Source organism: Schistocerca piceifrons, chromosome 1 (genome assembly GCF_021461385.2).
Source record: "Schistocerca piceifrons isolate TAMUIC-IGC-003096 chromosome 1, iqSchPice1.1, whole genome shotgun sequence".
Lineage (NCBI taxonomy): Eukaryota > Metazoa > Arthropoda > Insecta > Orthoptera > Acrididae > Schistocerca > Schistocerca piceifrons.
Window position 1 is genome coordinate 867,340,032 of NC_060138.1, and position 12,826 is coordinate 867,352,857.

At 45.1% G+C, this 12,826-nt stretch overlaps 1 protein-coding gene across 1 annotated transcript; it reads right to left on the reverse strand.

The window, feature by feature from the left end:
* Positions 1-2,664: 2,664 nt before the first annotated feature.
* LOC124776075 (trypsin-4-like) lies at positions 2,665-12,566 on the reverse strand. The gene is made up of 2 exons (XM_047250921.1): positions 12,264-12,566; positions 2,665-3,030 (listed from the first exon to the last, which is right to left on the reverse strand). Exons 1-2 carry the CDS (start codon positions 12,564-12,566, stop codon positions 2,665-2,667), a joined length of 669 nt encoding a protein of 222 aa, XP_047106877.1.
* Between the last annotated feature and the right edge of the window lie 260 nt (positions 12,567-12,826).

A 12,826-nucleotide genomic window follows, 5' to 3' on the forward strand; every position in this document is an offset into this window, starting at 1 on the left:
GGGACTCGCTGCCGGCCATTTCATTACTTCAACGTCTAGGCTACGCAAGACATCCCTGCCGACCCCCGCCATAAGGGCCCTGGCATTATAAGGAATTCAGAGCCACGACCGAATGCAGCAGGCAACAAATGGTTCAACAGAATCCCTTCTGTGTACTACCTTGCGGTGAGGCGACCATGGGAATTCACTTGATCCTTAACGCGGTCAGTGGTGAAGCCGCCCCACAACATCACAGAACGTAGGAAATCTCTCTATTTACTGGACAACATTTTTCAGATACCTCTCTCCACGGGTGTCTACACAAGGATACGGCCTTCACTTTGCATCGAAAAATATCTGCACTCGTCTGTGAGCAACACATTTCGCCACAGACGATGTTGCCAGTTGACATGGAAACGGCAGAACTGAAGGCGAGCTGCAAGATTCTGTCGTAAAATACGTAAATTGAAGGGGGATCACTGCTATCAGCTGCAGCGGGACATTAAACGGAATGAGCTGCTACAAGCGAAAAATATAGTGGACAGGGATACGAACTTGGGATCTCCTGTTTACTAGGCAGGTGCGGTAATCACTGTGGTATCCGGGACACAGCCTTTATGCAACTGCACGGACTATCTCGGAACGCCTCACGGCCGATCCACAGTCCCACCTTGCGCCACCTATCTGCAGTCCTTGTCCATTATACTCCCGTTCGCTAATCAGAGATTCCCACAAGAGGTCGGACGTATTTGTGCATTCACACTGAAGAAAGTGAATCCATTGGCCAGTCAGGCTTATCAAGGGACATTAAGCTAGCCGCTCGTGACTGCTGATTGGACTTAATGTCACGCTGCAGCTGACAGCAGTGATCCCCATTCAGTTTGCACGTAGTTTTTCACATCTGTTCATTCGAAGAAACAGACACTACGTATTCAAACAGCAGTCGTGAAGCCGGATATTGAAACGTCCCCTTAGAAACATTTAAAAATGACTGTGCTGGTAAACTTATACGTTATCTGATTTTCAAACAGCTGATCAAAACTGAACATACTCAAACAGTTCTCTCATTACTTATTCTGATCATCACTAAATTGGCACACAATATTTTTTATCGCAACGCAGTCTGACTTTCAATAATCCCTACAGAAGAATCGCCCTGACTTACAATAACCTTACCTCACAAAAATCTTCCTTACTCGAACTACTGCAATACAGCGAACGCCAATATTGCCAGCTAAATAAAAGATTCTAACTACTGATAGGCATAGTTATCAAATGAAAGATTTTAATAGAGAACAAACAATGTATTTACCTTAATAATGTTCAAAAGTCATCATATATATATATATATATATATATATATATATATATATATATATATATATATATATATATACGTCTATCAATTCATGACATCCATCTTTACAAATTTCCTTTTTTTGGCGGACACACGTCCAGATCGTCCACTTGTAGTGACCTCTCAAAACTCTGTCATTTCTCTCTCCACATCCGCCACTGCTGGCGGCTCACCTCCAACTGCACAATGCTACGTGCTGTTCACATCCAACTGCCCAAGGGTCAGGGATTCTCCCCTGCCTCGAGATGACTGGGTGTTTGTGCTGTCCTCATCACTTTTATCATCATTCATCAAAGTGGCGAGATTGGACTGAGCAAAGGATGGGAATCTGTACGGGCGCTGATAACCGCGCAGTTGAGCGCCCCGCAAACCAAACATCATCATCATCCAACTGCCCAACGCTACAACAGCGAATATTCCAACAATGCACACCAGCCACAGACTGCACACAGCACAGTCAGTGATTTTCATACAAAGCGCTACGTGGGGTTACCAACATAAAAACCTAAACAGCCTACTTACAATATTCGGACAGGACGTCTGGGTCTCATGGATCCTTTTGGTAACCTGTTGATTACAGTTTAATCGGACACAGCGGCTCCAGTGGCGCGTCTGAGATATTCTTGTAGTGGTCTGGCGATATGTGTCTGACGCCGCTGTGCAAAGATGTCCTGACATGCGGCTTTACGTGTGGTGGTAATGCATCGGCTGCCTCGTCCAACTCGCCTTGTGTTCTGACCTGTCGCCTCGTACCGTTTACACAACCTATGGATGACAGATGGAGACATTGGCAGCTGCATCAACACGACGAAAAGTCCATACTTTCTGGATCAAACATACAGCTTTTTCAACTTCCATTGCATTAAGAAGTCGCATTGCATCTGCTTGGTGGAACACCATGTCCACAAATAATAACTGCCTTCTGTGTACCTCACCATGAAACACTGAGACACTAGCACTCTCTTACCTTTGAGGGGTCATCTGACACTGAACTGCATGACACAGAGAATAGATGGTGAATGATGTTTTAAGTGTTGCACTCACTGTAAGCGAAGACCTCAAGCCATGTCATAAGACCACAGGTTCAGTCTGTATCAATACAGATTTAACATACCGGATGCTGATCCACGTAACCTCCTGACTATCTTGAACAGTGTATGAGACAGTGATTTACGATGCGGTGTCGTGGACATATTTTTCTTCCAAACAATTTGCTGAGGGTTTGAAAATAAATTTACACCCAACCCATTTGAATGAAAATACGTTTTATTTGAGTCGCAAGTCTGGATGTTACAGCAATGTCAAACTACCTGCGGCGTGCGTCGCCGTCAGACGCCGCAGACTTCGCGTATCCAGTCGCGCACGTCGGCTACGTTGACGTAGACGTCTGCCGGGCGCTGGAGCGTGTTCCAGCTGCCGGGCCACGCGCGCACGCCCAGCTGCACCCCGTCGGCCGCCACCAGCGCGCCGCCCGCCTCCGCCACGCACATCGGCGCGTGTCCGCGGTCAGCGGTGGGCACCGCGCACACCATTGTGGGCCTCAGTGCCAGCCCGTACATCGCGTCACACTCGTCCCACGACAGCACCGTGCTGTTGGTGACCACGGGACCATTGTAGCCGTCCGCCGTATGGCAGAATTCGATCAGCATGCCTGTAGTTCCTGCGGTCACTTGATCGGTCGGTAAGGCGATGGGCTGTGGAGAAACAGACGTTAAGTGGAGAAAGTCAAGATCTCCATGTGGAGGAAATAAAAATATGAAATACGTATAAGGCGGCACCAAATGAAAACGAGACAACAGTAAAAAGTTGGCCAGGTGCGAGTAGGGCTTTCACACTGAGGATTTTGTGCACACTCGATTATGTACGACAGTTCTCGACGATTTCTGCCTGTTATAGACATTGATACTCGCAAGGTATTGGTCCCAGGGATTCCGAGACTTTCGAGTATGTTTTAATTTCATGTTCGAACTCGGATAGAAAAAGACAAAAATAATTTTTTACGTGAGACAATTACAGAGGAATAATTTTCCTATTTTTCTCCAGTACTGGTACTGTGAAACCTTGCTTCTGATCAAATTTCGTGATTAAACGTGAACGGAAAGTACTTTGTGGGTTTTAGTTAGAGAATTTGCGAGTATCAAAGTATATGTCATAAACGGCAGTAATTTTTGGCTGCACTCACTGTACTTGGAAGCTTCAGCATTTTACAACGCCAAGGAAACGTAGCCCTTAGCAAGTGACATAAATTTCAAGTTCTTAGGTCTTCTTGTTCCTGAGAAAACGGATTTTTTAACAGTGGGACACATAGACAGATGGTATTGCAGGTAGTTTTCATACACAACGAATTCCCTCCACCAAAGCCTGTAGCACGCAGATAGCGCGACCAAAACTAAATTTTGGGGCCCACAGATAAAATGCAGTCTAGTGCGGTAACTCGTTTTCGGCACCGGCTTTGCAGCTCTTTCTGGATGGTCGAGGCAGTTAAAGAAGTCACATAGATCAGCCTGACAAAGCTACAACATTCTGTACCGCCGAAAGTGAATTACCACTAGTTAACCATGGCTGCCCCATTTTATTTTTGATCGTTTGCGACGTCCTACAATCCTGTGTCACAGGAATTTTATGCGTACAACAGCTACCTGCTGACATACTCCTGCAAACTACAAACATCTGATTACATACATGCCTTTCTCTAGAAGTGACAATCAGAAGCTACCCCTAATATGAACCTACTGACTTTGCTCCGGACCCGAAACTGATCTTCCCCTTTCTCGATTTGTACCAGTCTTTCCGTTATTCTGTATGTCAACGGTTTCTGAAAGGGGTTTGGTGTTTAGCCCCAAACGCAAGTGAAATGTTGGCAATAAGAGAGTAGGAAGTTTTGAAATACACTGCTACAGATTAGTTCTGACCATTGTTTGGCTAGATCAGACTCCTAATGAGGAAGCACTGAATCGAAGAGGGTACAAAGAATTTTATCACATAGTTTGATTGAAAAGTTGGGTCCACTGATACGAAGCCATCCTGAGGCATCAAAGAAATAGTTACAGGAATGTGCTGTAAAGTAATGCCTCCGAATTTTTTATGTGAAAATTCCTAAAGGATTTTAAATAAAATAAGAGTTACTAACGTTCTACGTCTTTATGAACACATTTTCCCAATGAGATGTCACTTTGTTGATAATGTCACTGTAGGATGTTTGTGGTGATGGAGTCACATCACTACCTCTCCTTGCGCTGCTTTGTCACTATCAAACTGAAATCCTCCACAGTGTTCTTTAAGTTCTGAAAACAGATTTAAATCGTATGGAGCCACGTCGGGACTGTGTTGAAGAAGTCACACCGCTACCTCTCTTTGCACTGTTTTATCACTATCAAATTGAATCCTCCACAGTGTTTTTTAAGATCTGAAAACAGATTTAAATCGTATGGGGTCAAGTCGGGACAGTATGAAGAATGATGGATGATAGTGAACACAATGCGTCGGCTTGTTGCAGGTGTCAGGGCACTTGTGTGTTTCCAGAATGAGATTTTCACTCTGCAGCGGAGTGTGCGCTGATATGAAACTTCCTGGCGGATTAAAACTGTGTGCCCCACCGAGACTCGAACTCGGGACCTTTGCCTTTCGCAGGCAAGTGCTCTACCACCTGAGCTACCAAAGCACGACTCACGCCCGGTACTCACAGCTTTACTTCTGCCAGTATCTCGTCTCCTACCTTCCAAACTTTACAGAAGTTCTCCTGCGAACATTGCAGAACTAGCACTCCTGAAAGAAAGGATACTGTGGAGACATGGCTTAGCCTCAGCCTGGGGGAGGTTTCCAGAATGAGATTTTCGCTCTGCATGGGAGTGTGCGCTGATATGAAACTTCCTGGAAGATTAAAACTGTGTGCCCGACCGAGACTCGAACTCGGGACCTTTGCCTATCGCTAGGCGACGAGATACTGGCAGAAGTAAAGCTGTGAGTACCGGGCGTGAGTCGTGCTTCGGTAGCTCAGATGGTAGAGCACTTGCCCGCGAAAGGCAAAGGTCCGAGTTCGAGTCTCGGTCGGGCACACAGTTTTAATCTGCCAGGAAGTTTCACTTGTGTGTTTTCTGGCATTGTCGAGCTGAAGGAGAAGGTGCTCCACGTGTGGACGAACTCTTCGAACAGAAACTCGACTACTGCATGATGTTTCTCATGCACCAACATAGTTACACTCGCAACATGCTACGTGCAACAATTTGGAGCCCTCTCGTGGCAGAGGACTGCAAATGCATAGACATGAAGAATAATGATCTAGAATGTTGATAACGTTTGTTTTATTTAAAGACCATTCAGATATTTTACATAAAAATTCGGAGGGAATTCCTTTCAGGACACCTTTGTAAACTGGTAATGATGGAGAATGGAGGAGGAAATTAATATTCCTAGATGTATTCAAAGATGTAATGCAGAATATAGATTCAAGCTGATGTAGACTGGAATAGTAATCCAAGGATGAAGAGACTTGCACGGGATAGACTGTTGTGGAGAGCAGCATTAAATAAGTCTTTCAACTGAAGATCACAGCATCAACAAAAATTTACTTAGCCTCGCTACTCACCACAAGTGTTTGTCAATACAAATTTTTATATCACAGTGATGGAAATGTACAGTGACAAACACGTATGGCGCAGTATGGTAGCTTGCATCAGATTCAATTACACATGCAATACCTTCTTACTGCAACTCTGTCTCCCATACAAAACTCATATAAAAGCTAAATTTATATTTCATGAACTAGACACATCAGAATCCATGTGATATTCATAACATGAACCTAGGAACGAAGAAGTAAAGTAAATCGATGAAATTTGGAATGTTACTATATCATCAGTAAACCTTGACACACAATCTATAAGAAGTCAAACAAATAACACACTTTACATCGAATTCCTGAAACCATTCCGGTTAAATCGCTATATCACATGATATAGTTACATGAAAGTGTACGAATTTTATTGATAGGCAAATCCAATAAGCAAGCCAGCATTACATAAATATAAACCACTAACACTCACACTAGTAATTGCATGCAAGTAATTTCCCAGACACAAGCTAAGAGACGCAGTTCTGACGGAAGGGGAATTTTGCGATAGCAACACCCGTCCCACTGTTAGCCCAAACCCTTCACAGCGAGATATTCAGTGGACACAATGCGACACTGGAGCCACTGCGCAGACCATCGGCAAAAGCCGCCATTGTCCCTGCATTTAACGAAGACCTTTTGGGAAGCCTTTCTACAGGAACACGGCTGGAGATGGCAGATAAACGTCCAGAAAAATCCAACTCAAAACACTGGTGACTCACTGTGGCCACCTGCGTATAAACCCATTTGCAAAAAAGCTGTTTATCTCAATATTACGTGGCAGAAGTTGAACTCCGCCATGTGAAAGAAATGACGCCTATGATAGCCTACAGAACCTCTATTGGGCGGAGTTATAACAAGTTTGAGCGCTCTGATTGACCAGAAAAAAAATGTAGCCACTAGCTTTGATATAAGCAAATTGCAGACAGAGAAATTGGCTCCTTCTATTGCAGAAAATCGTCGAGTGTTTGAGTGAGGTGACTCCCGCCACTAATTATGTGAACACTTGCTTACAGGCTTGTTTTAACTCTTAAGGAGTTAAACTGCAAAGTCTCCTAGTATGGAAAATTGCACCGAGCATTGACAGGTAACGCTTGTGAGCAATTTGTGGGCAACGATGTATGCACTATTCCAACAACATAGCATGTACCATGCCAATTAACTTAGCTAGGGAACAACTACGAGTCTCGGGCTCACCAAAGACGTAGGAAATGCATCAGACTGGTGTTTAACAGTCGAGAGAGATTTAGAATAGATTCTCAGATCCACAGCTCGCGCCAACAGCAGCCACTGCCGCCACCAACAAAAGGTAAACATGCACACTCGCGCTACGCCAACAAGTGACATTCAATTGACACTCAGAACTGCGGTTGTCTCCGTCTCTACTACTTTTTTGATACATTCAACCATGACCTGTAGTTAAACATATTCACGACTGTCAAGCTTAACTGAAAGGAAAACAAGTTATACATCCAATATAATGAAAAGCACTGATAAGCCACTGTGGAATACTTTATACTCTGAAGTTATTGAGCTGTTTTAATTGTGCAGTTATATTTACGTATTCTATACAGACCCCATTCATTTCTGGGTATTTTCATTGTGTATTTCAACTTAAATGATATCCCTGGCCCCAACTACATGCAATTTTATCGACCTCAAGACGTGGTGATCAACCATCTTTTCTTGGGTTTTCGGCAAGGTCTCTCGCTAAGGTGTGACGTTGGGACTTGTATGCTTGGGGCATTGATCTCCTTAGGGATGTACGAATTTCTGCTCTCTTTTGCTCGTTCACTGTTGAACGAAGAGTGCAACCACCTTTGTTTCGTCAGCAAATTCCGCAGTGGGTTATTAATCCTCTTCGTCCGACGTGCTGGAACTAAATGATGTCCATTCAGTGTCTTATTTGCTTTTCCTGGTACAAATATTCTCCTTAACCTTCTTGATGGAATTATTAAGTTCAAAATGATTCAAATGGCTCTGAGCACTATGGGACTTAACATCTGAGGTCATCAGTCGCCTAGAAGTTAGAACTACTTAAACCTAACTAGCATAAGGGCATCACACACATCTATGCCCGAGGCAGGGTTCGAACCTGCGATTGTAGTGGTCGGGCGATTCCAGACTGAAGCGCCTAGAACCGCTCGGCTACACCGGCCGGGATTTATTAAGTTTAGTAACCATCGTCACTATGATGACTTCATGAACACTAATTCTTATCTTTACACTGACACTATATGTAAGGCCTGGCCTATTTGTAGCTAAAAGTTTTGAGATGTTGTCATTTTATGTGCGCTGTCGAACTAGTTGTTCGAGGCAGTTTTTCGGAAAACGTGTTCAAAATCACTTCGGGAAGACTGTGTATGGTGGAGAGGCTGATCTTGTAAAGTTTTTTTCCTCCGTTTTCGTATGGTGTAACGTAGATAAATCTGTCGGACCACGTGAACTCTCAAAACAATTAACGTTCGAGTTACGAGAATACTCATTACTTACAGGAGTCCCCACATAGTATGAAAATAACAACTGGCCTATTCAAACGCCTCATAATAGCGGGACAGACACATTTACGATGAGTGTTGCGGCACAGTTCTGCATGAACCAACCCTTGGTCTTTTTGTTAGCGGTTAATTTCTTAGAGAAAGGTTGCGGTCACAAGTTATTGTGTGGTGGAAAATACCCGTACAGTCGTGTTGCACGAAACGCCCACCACACTTCTACTTTCACATCGCAGAGGCTAGGTTGTCTGCCACTGTCCGAGCGGCTGTGTCTATTCTCACGCTACACTGGGCAAAGTGTGTGTCGCATACGTGAAACGCCGAGTACTTCTACAGTCGATGAGGTCTACGGCATCCAAGAACAGTAGCCACTTGTTCAGAAAAACGGACTCTTAGCGATGAGTACGAGTTGCACTCCAGTCGACATGGTTCTGGCGGGCAAAGATAATACGAGGGCCGTTCAGAAAGTAACCTCCGGTTGATTTAAAAAAATACACCAAGTTAAATAAAAATATTTTAATATATACATCTTACAACTACATCTTTGCACTATTTTTCTACATAGTCTCCATAGCGATTGAGGCACTTATCGTATCTCTTCACAAGCTTTGAAATTCCTTCTGCATAAAAATCACCCGCTTGTGCCTGGAGCCAGCCTGTGGCCGCATCTTTGAGCTCCTCCTCGTCATCAAACCGCTGTGACCCGAGCCATTTCTTCAAATGCATGAAGAGGTGATAATCACTTGGCGCCAGGTCTGGGCTGTAAGGTGGATGGTTGATAACGTCCCACTTGAAGGACTCAAGAAGGGCCGTTGTTCTGCGAGCAGAGTGAGGACGGGCGTTATCGTGCAAAAAAACGATACCGGAAGTCAGTATACCACGGCGTTTGTTCTGTATAGCCCGTCGTAACTTTTTTATTGTTTCACAGTACACGTCTTGATTAATGGTCGTACCACGTTCCATGAATTCAACCAACAACACCCCTTTGGCATCCCAAAACACCGTTGCCATCAGTTTTCTGGCAGAAAAATCTTGCGAGGCTTTTCTTGGTTTGGTAGGCGAATTTGAATGCGCCCACATCTTTGATTGTTCTTTTGTCTCAGGGTTCACGTACTTAATCCAGGTTTCGTCACCGGTCACGATTCTGTATAACAATGGTTCTCCTTCGTCCTCATAACGTGACAGAAAGTCTAATGCAGAGGCCATTCTTTGAGTTCTGTGGTGGTCGGTAAGAATTTTGGGCACCCATCGTGCACAGAACTTACGGTAACCCAATCTTGCTGTCACTATCTCGTACAAGAGAGTCTTAGAAATCTGTGGAAAACCAGGAGACAACTCCGACATTGAGAAACGTCGATTTTCATGAACTTTTGCATCAACTGTCTGAACGAGTTCGTCAGTCACCAATGATGGTCTACCACTCCTCTCTTCATCATGAACGTTTTCTCGTGCACTTTTAAATAAACGTACCCATTCACGGACAACTCCTTCACTCATAACTCTTGGTCCGTACACGGCACAAAGCTCACGATGAATAGCTGCTGCAGAATACCCTTTGGCTGTAAAAAACCTTATGACAGCACGCACTTCACATTTGGCGGGGTTTTCTATAGCAGCACACATTTCAAACTGCCACAAAAACTAAACTAGCGCAGGTACGTCGTTCACTCGACCACGGCTTGATGCCGACTGACCTGTTGAGTGCGTGAACGCACAGATGGCGTCGCTACTCCCCCCAAAACCCGCACTGTGACCAATCGGAGGTTACTTTCTGAACCGCCCTCGTACATATTATGTGTTTCAGAATAACATTAGACATCAGTTCATTGTAAAATCAATAAATGACTATTTAATAGCTGCGTTGACTTATTAAAAGACTTATGAAGTTCCCAACTGCTCGTTAGTTGTCGCGTTTTACTAAAGCGCACTTTTCCAGAGCACCATCCGCTGTGTTATCTGGCCTGCATGGACAGGTAGGCGGCAATGGGCAGCTGCCTCAGTAATTTTGCACTGGGGCTGCACATCACAAGACTGAGGCCCCATGTCATTGCGATTTACGCCTACGATTAATTTACTTATCACAGTTAGCATTTTTCCCCCAATAGACGAGTACTTCTCAACTGAAAATAACTTCAATTAAGTTTCGTCATGAGAAACTGTATTACTACGTAGACTTGCGTTTTTTCGAATGGAGCGACGGAGATTACGTTTTAACACTCCGTCGCCATCAAGATCACTACCTAAGGAGGACTAGGAAATTTATAGAGGGGTGGGGGCTTCTACTGTGGCTTCTGTTGGGTTTATCTTAAGGTTTGTCTAGAGTAGTTTGGAGGAACAAAGACAAACGTCAAAAAGTGCAGAATTCTACTCGTCAAGAGTAAAAGTCCGATGCCTCAAACTCTATCGAGATTGCGTATTGACATAAGCGACCACCCACCACAACGAGACCATGGAATGGTTCCAATCAGAAGTAATCACCACGGCGTTAAGACATTTATCCAACTGGCACACAACACAATCAATTCCTGTTTTGTAGAGTGCTGTTGGCCGCTGACAGATCCACAACCAGACCCACTCTTGCAATTCCTCGTCCGATTGAAACCAACGTCACTACATATCTTCCCTTCGGTCGCCAAAGCTATGAAAATCACACGGTGAAAGATCCGGGCTGTATGGAGGATGTTGTAGTGCTTCCCAACCAGATACCTGAAGCGTAGTCTTCTTCCGATTGGCATCGTGGGGGCGGACGTTATCGTGTAACAGGATGATTCCATCCGGCATCATTCCGACAGCCAGAGGACAAACGGCAAACCATCACTGGAAACATCCCATATCTCCCTCGCCAAAGAACTCCAAAAATGTTCATACAAGTTCCGGTACGGTATTGATGACCTCCTTCTTCAAGTGCAGGGACAGTCTGCACGCCGGGTTCCTTGAACGCAGAACAACAGTCATTGCACAGCACTATGAAGACACTCTGCAGAAACTGCGACGCGCCATAAAGTCGAAACACCCAGGAGTGCTGTCAGACGGAGTCATCCTGTTGCATGTTAATACCTGCGTCCACACTGTCAATTAGATGAAGGCTACACTTGAGCGATTTGGTTGGGAAACACTGCAACGTCCTCTGTACAGCCTGGATCTTCAGCGTGTGATGTTCACATCTTTGTCGACCTGAAGGAAGACTTACGTGTACGTCGGTTTCAGTCGGACAAGGAAGTGCAAGTGTGGGCGCAGCTGTCCATCCGTCAGCGGACGACTGCGTTCTACCGAACAGGAATTGATCGCCTCGTCTCCCAGTGGGATAAATGTCTTAAAGTTTGTGGTGACCAATGGAGCTGTTCCATGGTCTCGTTGTGGCGGATGTTCGGTTATCATTTGACTTCCCCTTATAAAATAAGTAAAAAATTGTGGCTAGCCGCTGTGGCCGAGCGGCTCTAGGCGCTTCAGTCCGGAACCGCGCTGCTGCTATGGTCGCAGGTTCGAATCCTGCCTCAGGCATGGATGTGTGTGATGTCCTTAGGTTAGTCAGGTTTAAGTTCTAGGGGACTGATGACCTCATAGTCCCATAGTGCTCAGAGCCATTTGAACCATTTTTGAGGTGAGCAACAAATTCACTTTCGACCGTACGTTTACTCTTTGATTTCTTCCTTATCTTTTAACTGGCGATGGTTTTATGCACGTCTAAATGTGGATTTCCTGAATCTCGACGTTGTTGTTTGCTACACAGAGGATATCGGTTAGCTGAATTTCTCTCGGTGCCCACCTAATATTACTGCTTTCACGATGATAGCTCCTCTAACTTCGAGGAGCAGAAACGTACCTTGACAGTGTCGGTGAATAAGAAGGGCTGGTAAACACGCATCACAGCGATGTCGTAGCGGCGACTGAATGCGTCGTAGTCGCCGTGCAGTACGTAAGAGCTGACGAAGTGGACGGCGCTGAACCTGGCACCCGCGCCGGCAGCCAGCAACATGATGAGCCACGGGCTGGTGTGCGCCACGCAGTGGGCTGCGGTCAGCGCCCAGTCGCTGCTGATGATGGAGCCGCTGCACGCCGTAAACGGCCGCAGCACGAACACGTGCCACGGGAAGCCGACCGTGTCTCCAGCATCTTCGTGCCTCATGATTCCATTCAATGTCGAATGGCGTTTCCTCAGTAGACACTCTGAGTGTACCACCCAACCTGAACGAAAATGAGTGATGCGTCAATGTTCAGTGTACTGGGTACAGCTCGCTAGAGGCGTGTTTGACAATGGGCAATAACGTGTATTATTATTACTGCTATTACTATTATAACACCAACTTTTTCTCTACGTGTTACCTGCAGTTGAGTATTTCTAAAAACTTCCCGCTTATGCACGCATCTATTCCAGTCTTTTATTAG